At 36.8% G+C, this 17,389-nt stretch overlaps 1 protein-coding gene across 1 annotated transcript in view; it reads right to left on the minus strand.

The window, feature by feature from the left end:
- Positions 1 to 109: 109 nt before the first annotated feature.
- The window catches only part of LOC122589699, a 20,461-nt gene continuing 3,181 nt past the window's right edge, over positions 110 to 17,389 (minus strand). Inside the window, exons 2-5 of the mRNA XM_043762024.1 lie at positions 4,827 to 4,878; positions 4,675 to 4,743; positions 3,503 to 4,188; positions 110 to 181 (exon numbers count right to left, since the gene is read on the minus strand). Of these exons, the coding sequence (XP_043617959.1) occupies positions 110 to 181; positions 3,503 to 4,188; positions 4,675 to 4,743; positions 4,827 to 4,878 (879 nt within the window). The remainder of the gene's footprint in view (positions 182 to 3,502; positions 4,189 to 4,674; positions 4,744 to 4,826; positions 4,879 to 17,389) is intronic.

Below are 17,389 nucleotides of genomic sequence, written 5' to 3' on the forward strand. Positions count from 1 at the left end.
TGAATTAAAAATGAAACTGACACGTTAGCAGGTTACCAGGTCAAATGTCACTTTTTCTGCTAATAAACAAAAGATGCTTTCTAAAAAGTAAAACTTTCAAAGGATATTGCTAATTTCGTGAAATCGAGTAAAGTTCATTTCTATTTTCTGCAGTTATCCCATTATGATACTCTTTTATAAGCTTTAAAATATACAATCATGATTAATGTTAATTAGTATAAAAAATAAAAAAGCAAATGTTAAAACTCATAAAGAAAAAGTCAACATACTTTATAATTATTATTAAAATATAAAACTGAGTGAACCATTCATTAAAATAAGTTTGAGACAATAAATTGGATTTGAAATATACAATAGAAATATTAAAATAAAAAATTTAAAATTTGCAAAAATCACATTTTCAAAAACTTCTAATTTTATTCTTCTTTTCTTTTCTTCTTTAGTCTATTTTATTCGCTAAAATATTATTATTATTGATTGATTGAGTTTGCTTGGTTTAGGGTTTCAGACGTTTCCCAATTGATTTGTTTGGGATCCTTCTCTATATTTATTTATTTATTAATTTAATTTATTTATGTATTTATATCTTCTTGAGTTCCTTCTTGTCCGCAACTAACCGAGGCCAAACCTTATTTTAGACTATCCACATTTACAACCCAACTCATCAATACTATTCACTAAAAAATTAATTCCTCTCTCTTATATTCATACAATCCAACTAAAACCAACTTTTATACTCCCATTCACAGCCCAAAACTTTTTATTTAATAAACTCAACTTTACAAACTATACTAGAGTGCAGCCTCGTGCGATGCACGAATTTGAAATTTTTTGCTTTTTAACATGGTTTGTATGAAGATTGACATCGTAAAAGACTATTACAAGCTTTTGTAAAACCAAGCTTTGGAGGACGGGGATCCTCTAAAGTTATTGACAACTTTATTGGTAAAGTTGTAAATCATAACCTTTAATTAAAAATCAAGGGTCAAGATTCAAAGATGATCTTTGAATCGTGACCTTGGATTTCAATCCAAATGTCAAGATGCTTTCAACTTTACCAATAAAGTTGAAATTCACTTTAAGGGATCCTCATCCATCTTTGGAAACAACCACACTCTGTTTGTAGAGGTCACCTATGCCATTTATGCGTAATGGCAAAATTATGCTATGATGATCATTGTGAGTCCCTCGATAGCTACAGATCGCTCTCGATATCGTCTATTGTTATGTCGTGAGTGCGGAATCCTCACGAGATAACTAGTTTGATTAGTTATCGTGTATATCGCTAATTATCAAGTAAATAATCAGCCGTATGATGCTATATTCGTTTCTATAAGCTATAGAACGAACTTAGTCACCTGGTGTATGTGTATGTCGAATGTGATTCTTTAATTTAGGGTATTCATTCGTATATATATGTTTCAGATCGAAACTGGGCTTGCTGGGCTTTGTTCTTACGAACTTAGCAGCCCAACCCATGTAACGAAGTTAATCTTCGTTTGTACCAAACGAAAACGAAGATATTCCTTATCTTCGTTAGATGTAAGACTTGGTTATATTCCTAAATGTTTCATCAATAAGTAATCCTAACACATATTATGTTTGTACTTGTATAACACACAACAAACATCATACATAACATATATATAACACCAAAACATGTAATCGATCATTACCAAAACATAAAGTCCATAATCTATCAATTACATATATATATAGATACGACATAAAGTAACATAATGTCTTAATCTAAAAGACAGATCAAATCTAAGTTGCTGTTGTCACATCAACGTGCATCAACAAACTCCCCCTTGATAGCAGCACCTTCGATTTCTTCAGTCTTCAAAATCTGGTCATCCATCAAATAACAATCTTCTGCTATTTGCATGGATATCTTCATGTAAGCAAAGTTGAAGAATCTTACGATAACGGCTTTCTTCATGCTTCCAAAACGGCAAGAATGAACATTTTGTATCGTATAACTTCCTTAGATCATTTCTTGAGAAGTTCACCAACTGCATCGGATCATATACTTTTCTCAACAAAATCTTCTTCTTCGAGTCTGCATACATCTTCGCTTCACCAGAGTTTCGATCAATTTCCCAATTATCCATCTTGTCCAAGACGTCTTGTGCCCATTTCTTGGCAGGGACTTTGATCATACACTTGACGTCATGTTGAACATACTCAACAGTTTTATCTGGCTTGACCACTCTTTTCTTCGGTCTTGGTTCAATCTTAAACTGCGGTTTGTCTGAATCTTTCATGTTCTTTCTCAACCATAAATCATTACGAAGATACTTACCGACAAAATCAGCTAAACTATCATCACTTGTAAGTCTTCTTCACATAAACTCCTGAAATGTCTCTTACACCAAGCTAAGTACTGACAACCTTCTGGTCTTTTAAAAACAAACAGCTTCAGTTCATCATCATAGAACCAACTCCAGATGATTGTCTTGTACTTTGCAGCATCTTTGTCTGAGATATGAGTCCAATACAAATTTGGTTTCCAAGTTTCCCTATCGACTATCCATTCATTAATTCTTCTCTCGGGCACATGTCGATCAACCACATGTAATGGATCATCATCTCTGAGAGGAACTGGAAAATCATTTGGACTGAATGGTCTTGTCAAGTTAATCTCATAATCAGAAGGAATCAATGCATCACCATTCTTAGCATATACAACAAAGTGTAAAACTTTAGTTTGGCTACTGAATGGAACTTGAATCATTCTTTTCCGAACATCTGATCTCTTCAGATCTAACACTCTACTTTCTTCAATCGATGGATCTTCAGGAATTGAGTCCCAAACTTCATCAAACCCATAAGGCTTCTTGAATATGTTTAGGTTTGGTTCAGGAACAAATTCACCTTCCTCGAGCTCATCACCATCAAAGAATAAATCTGTATAATCTGGATCATCTATTAAGATTTACACAAAATGAACACCAGAATACAAAGAATAATCATGATAATTATAATAAAGATGAAATGTAATTGTATTGAAATAAGATAGATTACATTTACATGTCATAACTTATTACATACAATCGAATATACATTCTATCTAAATAATCTTTATCATAATCATGATAATTATAATAAAGATGAAATGTAATTGTATTGAAATAAGATAGATTACATTTACATGTCATAACTTATTACATACAATCGAATATACATTCTATCTAAATAATCTTTATCATAATCAAAATCAGAAACCTGAATCACGAGGAACACCAGAAGGACCAGCATGAGAAGTATCACCTCCTGTCTCCCCCTCAATCTCTACACCCTTTCCTTTGTCTTCAACTGGGCGAGAGTCATTCCTATCACCAGCATTATCAGCATCATCATCGTCATTCTGACGTCTTGGTTGAACCGCTGACAATCTACAAATCTCTTCAGGAACTTCTCCCCCTTGATTCTTGACCCAGTTGATCAAAAATGTCAAGGCTGTTCGGGTATCGGTGAGATCAGACTCCAAAGTACGAACCTGAGTCTCCAGAAGATCAACACGACGAACAAGCGAAGAATCTGAAGGAAGTCTGTAGGATAAGGAAGGAGCCACCAGAGGACGTAATACTTGTGCTTGAGAAACAGCAGGAATAACAGCAGCAGTTGGTCTTGGAGGATCAGGAATCGCTACTGAAGTAGCTTCAGCAACACGTCTACGTTTAGTTCTGGTATACTTAAGATCAGCACCCCCTGTCCGTTTCACCGGACTAACCGAACTGGCTCTGTTCATGGGATCATCCATATCGTCAAAAATTCCACGCAGTTCAGAATCATTCTGAGTAGCAACATCAGGATCAATCTGAGCAGCACGGTCAGGAATATGACTATGTACATCATGAACGGAGTGAGCTGAATCAGAAACAGCAGGAACAACATGACATGCCTTACTCCGACGCTCTCTATGTAAAGCAGCACCATCCTGAACAAAAGACTGATGTGAATGATCACTTTCGGAAGCAGCAGAGACATCATGAACCAACTTAGTTCGACGCTCATTAGCAGATTCATCTGTGTCTGTCTCGGTTGTAGCAGCAGAACCGTCTGAACTATCGGCTACACCTTCATCATTCCCATCATCAGAACTATCAGAATCATCACTCGAATCATCATCAGAATCATTAGCAGAAGCATTCTCAGAATTTTCTGAGTCATCAGAATCAGAATCTTCATCATTATCATCCACAAACATATCATTCTCAAGACGAGATCGATAGTGTGGATTAATCAAGTGACCAAAAAGTGGTGGATCATTAAGACCAGCCACATTACGTGTATTTGCTTCAAGATCAGCAAAAAGACTCGAAGGCCAAGCATGAAGAACGTAGCGAGGACCTTGGTCACACACTAAGTTAGGACAGAAATGTCTAACTATGGCCATAACAAACCGAGGACATAAGAGAAATCTCTTCCTCCCCCTGGCATTAATCTGATCAAGAAACTCCAGATAAAAGTATCTCGAGAAAGGATAAGGTCGATTATACACTAATGCAACCATCTGCGACGCAGTCTGAGCAGACAATTGATCAAAACCAGCCTTGCGATTGCTCAAACACACGAGCAATGCATACGCAAGATATCTCCATCTTCCCTGAAAACCACTCTTATCAAAAGGAAGTTTGACCGCACCGACAAACCCCATTCTCTGAAAACATCTAAGAAGAAGTTCAAACTCATACGTCAACTCTACTTCTTCCTCTGCTTCTACCTCTGGTTCTGCACCTAAATGCAAAACAGTAGCACGTACAAAACTATGTCCTTCAACCATAACTTCATGAGCAGTTGACCAAAAGGAATCTATATACTGCCTAACAAGTCTAGGCGAATCACAGAAAGCAAAAAATAATCTCGATTGAGCTATGTAATCAAACATCTCATGAAAATGTTCGCTATTATGCTGATCCGGATCAAGATTAAGTGCGAGATTATGTTTCTTCACAAACTGACGCGGAGCGAGAGCCATTTCTGCAAAACAAATCACAATATCGAAACAAATATAAAATAAGCACAATAAATGAATTGCAGGAAATAGTCACTAAATTGCACAAAATTATTCGTTAAGTTGAGTTCATAAATTATAAACTGTACGAAAATAGTCACTAAATTCGTTAAGTATACAGGAACGAAGATGTAATCTAAGTTCGTAAGCTATAAAGGAACGAAGATAAATCCTAAATTCGTAAGAACTAAACTGAAGTTTTCACCTAACGAAGTCTAAATTCGTAAGGTCTAAACTGGACATGCATGTTCGTAAGTTATAACTTATATTCTAAGTTCGTAACGTATAAACGAAATCTAAGTTCGTTTGGACAGAAACTAACTTCGTAAGCATTGCTAAGAAACTAAGTTCGTTAAGCCTTGCTAAGTTCGTTCCTTATCAACTAAATTCTAAGTTCGTAAGGCATAATCGAAAGCTAACTTCGTTTCTACCAAATCTAACTTCGTTCGAACTAAAATCTAAGTTCGTTTTCACAAATCTAAATTCGTTTGGGTAAACCAGTTTAATGATCACAAGAATTTATATATATATATATATATATATAATCAAAACGAGTCAAATCGAAGATATATATAAAACCTAGATCGTTTTTGTGGACGAAAATAAGGTCAAAAAAACTTACTTAGATCACGATTTGCAAAACAAATCAAGGAAACGACGTAGATAGAGAGAAAAGAAAAGATTTTAGGGTTTTGGTCGTGTGAAAATAAAAGTAATTTTCGTTTGTGAAAAAGAAACGAAGAAAACCCCTTTATATAGTGAAATAAAAATGGGTTAACTATGGGTCGGGCTAAAATCCATTCACGAAGTTATCCAAACGAAGATAGCCTTCGTTTGGACAAATTAATTTCTAACTATAAGAACGAAGATAACAGTTATCTTCGTAAGAACAAATCAAAGTTAGAAAATATTCCAGATTTCAGCTAAGTTCCTGTCAAAGCGATCTTCCAAAGCACGACCCTTCATCGCAATCTGTACATAGCAAAAACTCGTTAGAAAGCAACTTGTTCATGCCTTGTACTAAAAAGTGCTATCATCCAAATTCATCATCATAATGTAAGTATATAACCGAACATTATAATCTTGAATAAAAACCCATGGTTTAAACACTAACCATCAACAAACCTGAAAATAATCAATTTATATATGAACCTCATTACCAATGACGATTATGACACCGAGAACTTCCTTTGATCATGGATATGCGTGACGGCAAACCATCTTGAAACACTTAAGTCCCATACTAGATGCCGTCTACAAAACTAACAAACAATGAACAATCCAACAAAAATTCACTGAAGAACTTAGTAAAGTTTCCAAAAGTATGTCATAAATCACAGCATGAAATTCAAAGGAAACTAATATCAAATTTGATTATTTTCATTAAATACATGAATCATAAAGTAAATAACTACTCCAAAAGCAAGTTCATGTATTCATCCTTCACATGCTCAAATCTGCATCACAAATATTATCACTACACACCAAGGATCTTATCGTCATGATATCATCCGTATAAATAACAATGTATTAACAAAATCAGCACTCCAACTTTATCTTCTTAACCTGAACACTGCACACTTACTACAGAACTCATTAACGCATTGAGAACAAAACAGTATAATGCAGAAAATTCAAGCTACAAACACACTCAATCAGGGTTAACAAATATGAAATAACTAAAAATCTAACAAAAGATCAAGGGAGGTCATTTCTTGTCAAACCCTAAAATGTCACCAAGTTATTAATCAAATTCTTAACTTGTTACAAATTAAAATTGTGAGATTTCAAATAACTTTAACATTTCACATAACACTTGAAAGATCATTTTCTAAACTTAAACAAATTAATGTCCATATTAGAAAATCTTCTTTGTAAACAAACCACACAACCTCATTAAAAATTCACATGAAGGAATTCAGCAAAACATATACTCAGAATTTGAATAGGATCTCTCGTACAATAAGAACTTTTAAAAAATACTATTTTGACTCAATAAAAAGAAAGATAACTCAGAATAAAAATTGCAGAATAATAAACTAATCTAAATTCTAATTAACTTGACTTTATACATTATTCACATTATGCTTGATTACTTCTGATTAGATCAGGTTAGCATGTTACATAAGCCTGCGGGTGAGAAATAATTCTCTTATTATAAGTTCTGAACAGTGACCCAACAGCGATTACCGGTATGTTTGTCCTCTTAAACACTCGGTACTTCCAGTTTCCTTTGAATATGACACTTTCGTATTACTTGAGCCAAGGACAGTCACCATGTAACCTAGTAAGTTACTCATGCCATACATTTAGTTTGCGAACTTATGTGACCCACAATCAGATATACTCCCATAATCGACACAAGCATTAAAATAACAAGTATTCAATATATATTTGGAAACTTCCTTGAACAAACCATGAAACACTTTTTACATTTCATCATTGAAGCACTTTAGTATTTTGCGATTTACATTTATTTTGTAACACTTTCGGTCGTACCATGGTCAAGGGCAGTCACCTTGCAACCTAAGTAGCCTAATATGTCACTTAATCACATTTACTTTCATTTGCATTAATTTTGTAACACTTTCGGTCGTACCATGGTCAAGGGCAGTCACCTTGCAACCTAAGTAGCCTAATATGTCACTTAATCACATTTAACTTAATTTACTTTCATGTTTAGAACTTGTAGAAGTTCCCAAATACAGACTGAATAAATTTTATAATAAAGCTAGATCTTTCACAGAATTTAAGGACCAGATCTTAACATTTCTGAAAAGCAAGCATTCTCAGCCATATATCTGAATATGTTTCCCACAAGAACATTGTATAATTTAAGTTCAGATTGAAGGAAACCTTGGTACTTTGTGCCTACCGATATATCCCAAATTGTAATCACTGAACTAAGCAGTTATATTACGATTAAGCAGGCTTAAAAGCTAAAGTATCGTCACTTCTAATCATTTAGCGCAGTAACCTTACTTTATTCATATTTTTTTTGGATTTTCGATTTTTTTAATGTTTTTGTATTTTTCTGACACTAGATATATACAAACTTATACTAAGACAACTCTTTTTGTATTTTTATGACTCTATCTATGTACGACTTACACTACAAAGACACGAAAAATACATTTAAGTTCTTTGAGAGAAACTACTCGGCATTCTTCATACCATTGAGTTGATATAACAACTCAAGACGAGGTCCATCAAAAGCTTTAGTGTATAGATCAGCAAGATTATCATCAGTAATAACCTTTTCTAAATGAATAAGCTTTTTCTCAAAACAGTCACGTATCTATGTGCTTGGTGACTTTAAAGTTTTTCGGATTCTTGGTAATATCTATGGCAGACTTATTATCAATACAAATAGGAGTATTGGAGATATTCATACCATAGTCGCGCAATTGTTGCTGTATCCAAAGCACCTGAGAACAACAATATCCAGCAGCAATGTACTCTGCTCCACAGGAAGACTGTGCAACAGATGTCTGCTTTTTGCACTGCCACGATATAATTCTCCCCCCTAAAAGCTGACATCTACCTGACGTTGATTTCTTATCCGAATTGTCACCACCATAATCCGAATCAGTATAAGCTACGAAGTCAAAGGAACCAACATGGATACCAAAGACCTAACGAGGCTTGGCTTTCACATAACGAAGAATCCTTTTCGCAGCTTTCAAGTGTGACTCTTTCGGATTAGCCTGATATCTAGCACACATAGAAACAGCAAAGGTAATATCTGGACGTGAGGCTGTCAGATACATCAAGGATCCAATGATAGCCCGATATTGAGTGGCATCGACGTATGGATCATTAGGCTTATCAGGACACAACCCATGATTAGTCTTAATGGGAGTAACAGCATCCTTAGCATCAGTCATTCGAAACCTAGTAAGAAGATCTTTGATATACTTGGTCTGATGTACAAAGAAGCCATCCTTCAGTTGATCCACCTGTAGTCCAAGGAAGAAGGTTAATTCCCCCATAGCACTCATCTCAAACTTAGACTTCATGCTCTGTTCAAATTCCCTGCACATATTGTCATCAAATGAACCAAAAATGATGTCATCGACGTAAACCTGTACAAGCAAGTAGTCCTTCCCTTTCCATTTAATAAACAACGTGCTGTCTATAGAACCTCTGATAAAACCACTTTCCTTCAAATGAGTTGACAATTTTTCATACCACGATCGAGGAGCCTGATGTAAACCATATAAAGCCTTATCGAGACGATATACTCTATTAGGAAAGTCTGGATCCTCAAACCCGACAGGTTGTTCTACATACACTTCTTCTTTAATTTCTCCATACAAAAAGGCACTCTTTACATCAAGCTGATACACCTTAATACCTTTATAACTAGCATATGCCAGAAATAATCGAATAGCTTCAAGTCTAGCTACAGGTGCAAATGTCTCATCGTAATCAAAGCCTTCTTGTTGCTCAAATCCTCTAACCACCAATGAGCCTTATTGCGAGTGACTACACCTCTGTCATCTCTTTTACAACGAAAAACCCAACGCGTTGTTAAAGGAGATTCATCCGGAGGTAAGTCAACTAACGTCCATACTTCAAGCTTTCGAAACTGAGCCAATTCTTCTTGCATCGCCTCAACCCATGACGGTTCCTTAAGAGCCATTCCAACATTTTTAGGCTCAACCTGAGAGATAAAGCAATAATACAATTACCAAGTAATTGCCCCAGTATCCTTAACTTCAGCAAACATACATGACAGTTTCTTAGATTGATTCCTCGTGCGAATAGAGGCAGAAGCATCACCAATGATTTGCTCGACTGGATGATCCTTGTTGACCCTAGTTTGAGGAACCTTATCGACTGAAAGATCATCTCCCAAGTTTGTTTGCACATGTTGCTTTGGAGTTTTATAATCTGGAGTTTTAGGCTCCTCCTGATTTTCACCTTCCGTGTCATCAGTATCATAGAAAGGAGAATCAGGTAGAGGTATATGCAAGGGATCAGTAGGATTTATAGGAGCAGGCTCTAAGGTAGAATCTGCTACTTTTGTCCCACTAGATTCTCCATATTCAGAAGTAGGCTCAACTATTGGTGAGGAAACAGAAGAAGAACCAGAAACCGGTCCTCCATCAAGAGGATCATGGAGAGTAACTACATCCTCCACAGTCGGAACACCTGCAAAAGAAACAGGACCACGAAAAGAAGTGAAGACACCATCATAATCAAAATTATTAGCAGGACCAATGTGTACAGCAGGTTATGACTGACAATTACGACATTTCTACCAAGATCTACTTTGCCAGTCTTCTGATTGTACACACGCCTAATCGGTGTACTTGGTACATAACCCAGAAAGAAACCCTCCTCAGATTTAGGTTCAAATTTCCCTTGAGGAAGAGTTTTAAGAAAAGTGCAAGGAACACCGAAAGGCTCAACATTCTGCAAATTGGGCTTTTTGTTGTGCAAAAGTTCATAACTAGTTTTCTTAAACCGTTTAACTGTCAAAACCCGATTCAGAATGTGACAAGCTGTATTCACTGCCTCTCCCCAGAAAGTAATAGGAAGCCCTGAATCAGCAAGCATCGTCCTGGCTGTCTCAATCAATGTCCTGTTCTTCTTTCAGCCACGCCATTCTGTTGTGGCTCATATGGTGCACTGTACTGATGTTGAATTCCTTTGGTCAAGCAAAATATAGTAATAGTATTATTCTTGAACTCAGTACCATTGTCACTCCTGATTCTCTTAACTTTGACTCCATGGACATTTTCAACTTGTTTAAAAAAATCCATAAATCGTTTTGCGGTCTCATCCTTGGTCTTCAGAAAGAATACCCATGAGTACCTCGAGTAATCATCAGTGATCACGAAACAGTAAGACATCCCTCCAATGTTTCTTATGTTCACAGGACCAAAGAGATCCATATGAAGTAATTCGAATGGTTTAGATATAGTGTTGAGTACTTTTGATTTATGCGGATTCTTATGTTGCTTTCCTTTCAAACACGGTACACACTTATCTTCCATCCCAAACTTCTTAACTGGCACACCGTCAACTAACCCAAGACTAATAAGTTCATTCATCTTATGAAAGTTGATATGTCCCATTCTACGATGCCATAGGAGAGATTCAGACTCATTTGCCTTGCTCAACAAACAAAGGGGCTCCTTTGGATTATCAACACCTAAAAGTAAGCCATAGATGTCTCTCTTCCTAGGAGCTTTGAGCATTATCCATTCTTCTGGAATAACGAAACCCAGCTTCAAGATGTATGCCTCTTTTTCTGTGAAATGAACATTGTTGCCCTTATCACAGATCTGTGAGACTGTCATTAGATTGTGAGTAAGTTGTTCCACATAGTTAACTCTTTCTAGAGTAAGTTGTCCATTGACGACATCTCCTTGACCGGTGATGTTGCCGCCCTTGAATCCAGCAAAACTAACATACGACCCATTTATACCAGTATAATTGGACAAGAGCTTCTTGTCCCCTGTCATGTGCCTGGAGCATCCACTGTCAAGGTACCACAAATGAATTGGTTTCCTAGGAACTCCCTGCACATAAAATGAGAAAAATTAGTTTTCATTGGGGACCCAAACCTTCACAGATTTGGGTCGTCCCTTCTCATCCTTGAGAATCAGTTCAGTCCAATATCCATTGCTAGAAGCCGTGGGTGGGACTTGATTCTCGACTTGTCTTCTCACTGGAGAAGACTTCTGACCTCTCGTCGGAGAATTTCTTGGGGAATGAGGGCCAAAGAAGGTCTAACACTTGAGTGAATTCTGTCATAAAATGAATTACGACTTGGAGGTGTTTGTGACCGACTCGAACTCCCACTGGGGGTTGTGAATCTTGGTTCCTTAGGGGATGAACCTTTTGGTGGAGATTCACGTCGGTGAGGTATAGTAAACGGTTTTGTAGAAGATTGAACTTTAGTCTCATGAACCTGTTTATCATTACCCAACCCCCTTTTTCCTTCCGAGGTGGAAACCTTTGAAGGAGAACCCGATCTCCGAGGTCGATTTGGACATACACTGTAAACATGACCTTTTTCATGACAAGCAAAGCAAGAGAGGACCTTAACCTTTTTCTTTGTATCTACCTTATTATTGGTACTTACAGATTCACTAGTGTCCACTGACTTACTTGTTTTTCTAGAATCCTCATGGTCTCGTTTGGTCGGTGATATCCTAGACTTACTTGGGGACTTCTTACGTGCAGGCATTAGTATATGCTTCAAAACCTTAGTTGCTTCTACATTAACAACTAATTCATCTTCAGATTTGCTATTCCTAGACTGCTTAGGTAAAGGAGTTTGACGCAACTGACTTAATTTCTTCATATCCTTAATATCAACATCCCAGACTTTATCAATCCTCTTAGGGTCAATAGATGCTAATGGAAATTCTAACTCAGTATAAACCCTACTACTCTTTCGAAGTGTAAAGTGAGTAATACTGTCTTTCTGACCGTAAGAAGTGGACGGATCTAGGACAACACCTTTCAATTTCTCTTCCTTGGTAGGTTGAGAAGAAACTCCTTTAGACTCTGTTGTTTCCTCAGTCAAATTTGGCTTAGGAGTTGAGTCTTTCGATTTACCATCATCAACACTAGGTTGAAGTAGGACTTCAGGAATATTGGGTTCTACAGGAGTATAGTTATTGTTGAAAGGAGGAGGCATGCTATTATAAGAAACCTTAGCAGTGTCAGAACTCTTAGATGGAGAATCCTCAAACTTTTTCATATGCATTAAAAGCTCAGCATGTCTAGCAGAATCAACCTTAGCATTTAATTCCACTATTCTATCCTAGCATCAGCAAGTTCTTTCTCAATTGTAGCACACTTTTTAGCTAACAATGCATAAGCTTCACCACCTACTCTTCTACAGCCACAACATGTTTAACTTTGTCTTTCATAGCACTAATGTCAGACTCTAAAGATCTAATCCTATCCTTTAAGAATTTTTCTCTATCAGTGACAGTTAGATCCTTTTAATCAACTTATCTCTTTCCTCATGAGCAGCATTGACAACAGATTCTAATTGCTTAATTTGTTCATTCTTTTGTTCAATTTCATCAAACATTCGATTAACAATTTTGCAAACATGAACAATAGTATGTAGAGAGTAAGATACCTGTTGATCTGCTTCTTTGCAGTCTGCCATGTAAGCAACAAAGTCATCCACACTCATGCCTGCTGGAATTTCATACTCCTTCATCTGCTCTTCAATTGTCTTTTCAACCTTTTCTGTAGCAGAATCGTCTTTGATCTCAGCAGCTTTCACCTCTCCAGAATCTTTCATATCATCAACCTCAACCTCTTCATCAGACTCAGAATCAGTATCATATACCTCAGCAGAAGATTCCATGTTCGAGCTTTGAACATTTTCATACAAATGCTCATCATTGTGGTAAACTGTGGTGTCCAAGAAATCATCAACAGAATCCACTATCTGAGCCATATCATCAACTATTTCAGCCAAATAAGCATTATTGGTCTCATCCTGTGGAAGATTCCAAACATAAGAACCATCAGGTTGAGCAGCTACGATAGCCTTGTCATTGCCATTTCCAGTAGTATCATCAGTCAACAAGAGAGCTCTACTTGCATTCTGATTAAATGGACGATTACCACCTCTATCTTGACGTGTAGGGGTAATATTGACATCTCTCTTTGGTCGTTGACATTCTTTGGCAAAATGTCCAAAGCCATCGCAGTTATAACACTTAACCTTTGACTTGTCGAAGCCCTGAGTACCCCCAATAAGCTTTCTACCTGTTCTTTGCATAAACCTTTGCACTCTCCTGGTGATCATCGCCAAATTCCATTTCAGATCCATTTCTTCAACATCATCTGGATCTATTTGGTCATAATCTTCATCAATGAGTGCTGGATCTGTGATCCTTCCTGCAACAAAAGCTTCATGTGCAGCACACATTGCGGCAAATACATTCATCCTTCCCTCAGCTGATTTCATATCCATGGGCATAGACTTGTAACCAGCAGAAGTAGATGAAATGTTACCAAATGTCATATTTCCAGGCTTTGCACTTTCATTAGCCTTTCTAGCCTTGTAACCAGCATCAGAAGCCATGAAACCAGCAGAATCATCTCCATCCATAACACAATCAGAACTCTCTTTCGTGCCAGAAGTACCAACCCCAGAAAAGAATGCATTAACGTCAGCTGTTGGATTTTTCATAGTGGCATGATAAAGAGATGGATCTTGTGTGAAGTTGTCTTGGAGATCCTTTGCCTTATCCTTCATTTCTTGTTTCTTAAAGTGGATATAACACCATCTATACGAAGAGTTGCATAATCTGCTCTTTCTTGCAATCCATGACGAAACTCTTTATAAGCTTTCGGCAAACCATCCAAGAATTTATCCACTATCTCAGTAGGAGTGTACTTAAGATCGAAATAAGCTAACTCAGCAAGAAGATGTTGAAATCTCAATATAAGATCCTCAACTTGTTCGTTCTTGGTAGCATTAAAGCAATCAAATTGTTTCTTAAGCATCTTAATTCTATTTTGCTTCAACAATGGATCACCTTCACAGTGAGCTTCAATAGCATCGAACAATTGTTTTGAAGTCTTGTACTCCTGTTTAGGAAACAGGTGCACTAATTCTTGAGGAATGCACATCCGAAGAGTAGAAAGAGCCTTAACTTCAATAGCATACAAAGATTTTTCTTCTCCTTTTAACTCTCCTACCTTGTAATTAGTTGTAACACCGTTTACAGTAAGAGTTGGCCATTCATATCCTTCAGTGATCATTATCCACATGTTCAAATCTTCTCGTTGAATATAATCTTCAAATCGGCCTCTCCACGCCCAGAAGTCAGCCAATGAAACTAACTTCGGTGGAGAATTAGTACGTCCAACGAGATGATCATGATAGACAAGAGAATTCAGGTATTGTGCAACAGCAGTGTTGGTTGAAGAGGAAGCCATTGTTTAACGAAAATGGATGTGAGAAACGAAAAGTTTTAAATTCGTAAGAGGAGTTGAAACGAAGATAGTTGCTAAATTCGTTAGTTGAAACTTAACGAAAATAGATTTAAATTCGTTTGAAGGAATGGAACGAAGATAGGTCTAACTTCGTTTGAAGGAATTGAACGAAGATAAGGCTAAATTCGTGAGGTGAAGGTGAACGAAGATAATTTTAAATTCGTTAGAAGGAACTGAACGAAAATAAAACTAAATACGTTTGAAGAGATTGTAAACGAAGATGAGGTTAAGTTCGTTTTCTAAATTCGTTTGAGAAAACGAACTTAGCGACTGTTAGGGTGTCCGGAGGTTTTTGAGAGAAAATAATCAAACAAACGATCTTGAACCTTCGATAAGATATGATTGGCTCTGATACCACTTGTGAGTCCCTCGATAGCTACAGATCGCTCTCGAGATCGTCTATTGTTATGTCGTGAGTGCGGAATCCTCACGAGATAACTAGTTTTGATTAGTTATCGTGTATATCGCTAATTATCAAGTAAATAATCAGCCGTATGATGCTATATTCGTTTCTATAAGCTATAGAACGAACTTAGTCACTGGTGTATGTGTATGTCGAATGTGTTCCTCAATTTAGGGTATTCATTCGTATATATGTTTCAGATCGAAACTGGCTTGCTGGGCTTTGTTCTTACGAACTTAGCAGCCCAGCCCATGTAACGAAGTTAATCTTCGTTTGTACCAAACGAAGTTTATCTTCGTTTGCCTCTAACGAAGATATTCCTTATCTTCGTTAGATGTAAGACTTGGTTATATTCCTAAATGTTTCATCAACAGGAATCCTAACACATATTATGTTTGTACTTGTATACACACAACAAACATCATACATAACATATATATACACCAAAACATGTAATCGATCATTACCAAAACATAAAGTCCATAATCTATCAATTACATATATATAGATATGACATAAAGTAACATAATGTCTTAATCTAAAAGACAGATCAAATCTAAGTTGCTGTTGTCACATCAACGTGCATCAACAATCATTAATGGCGAAAACATCCCTTATCATGAAATAGAAACAGTATTTAATTTACGAAAGACGGCCTAATTCAGTTAAGGCTGACCTTAGTCAAATATAAGTGTGTAAAAACACCAACCCCCATTTTAATGCCATGTCTTGCAAACTAAAAGAAAAACAATAAGAAACCCATGAGTATTCACCAGTTTTATTAAGCCGTTAATAAGGGACTCTATCGATCATTCTCCGACTTAGAGTGGTAATGTATCTACTATCATGATAACATTTTTTGGTAACGTCCTACTCTCCTACCTTTTATCCCACACTTCATCGTCCAAATTTTTTGATGGAATTGAAATGTATAAACCGTAGAAAATACATGTTACTAAATAGTTTATCCTTGACCTTCTTTTCCTAAACATTCGCTCACATTTTCATTCTCCCTGCTCGTCCAATGATATCATGTTCCCTCTGTACCACCTTCAGTCGTCTTGTCAAATAGAAACCCACAACCTGGTCCAAACTCATCTTAAACGTCAAGTGAACCGTAAACCTGATGGCACGTATTTATAAGGAGGACAATTCTTCCTTAGCAATGGTAACTTTTTTTCTTCTAACTTCATCACATGTATACTATTCGGTAATGCACTTAGCACATCCAACACCTTTTCGGCACTTTCTACCGGTGTGCGTAAAGTTGTGCCAGCTATTTTTGGTTTAAACATTCGTGATCTCAACTCCTTTCACACACTGCAATATGTATAGGAAAACACGATAACAAAACACTAGCGGTTAACATATTAACAATAAATTGCAACCCTCCCTCCCCCATGTACCGGTTCTAGTTACCAGGACACTAGGAGCCACTACTGATGCTCCTGAGGTTGTCACTGAGCTTATTAAACCAAAGTACAATTGACAGATGATGAGCGTAGACTTGTAAACTGGATGCTCGGTTAGAAACCGCATTATCAATACCCTTCCAATGACAATGAAATCTATCATCAACTCTCTTCTGCCAAAATGTGGGATACTTGTACCAGATTTGATGGCACGAAAGCTGTTCTTGCTACCAAAGATAGATCTGAAGCGTGCCTATGAGGATTCTCTCTTCCTAATGAGAGTCTGGATGGCACTTATAATCGCTTCAAATGTCTTTTGAATGATATGTAATGCGGCATAGAGCATGATATGCTTGAGTATGCCCGAGTTCATTGACAACCCTTCCAATCAAGTGGCAAGGTTTAAGACAGATTCTCTCGTACCACCAAGCATTAAAAACGCCTGACTGGAATCACTTTTTGGCACTCTTCATTTGAAGAGAGGGCCTTGCTTAAAATTTGAGAGCAAAAGCTGAATCCAAGAGGCAGTTGGTTCATCTGTTTCGTCTCCTTCTTCTTCTTCTT

The sequence above is a fragment of the Erigeron canadensis genome, chromosome 1 (assembly GCF_010389155.1).
Source record: "Erigeron canadensis isolate Cc75 chromosome 1, C_canadensis_v1, whole genome shotgun sequence".
NCBI lineage: Eukaryota > Viridiplantae > Streptophyta > Magnoliopsida > Asterales > Asteraceae > Erigeron > Erigeron canadensis.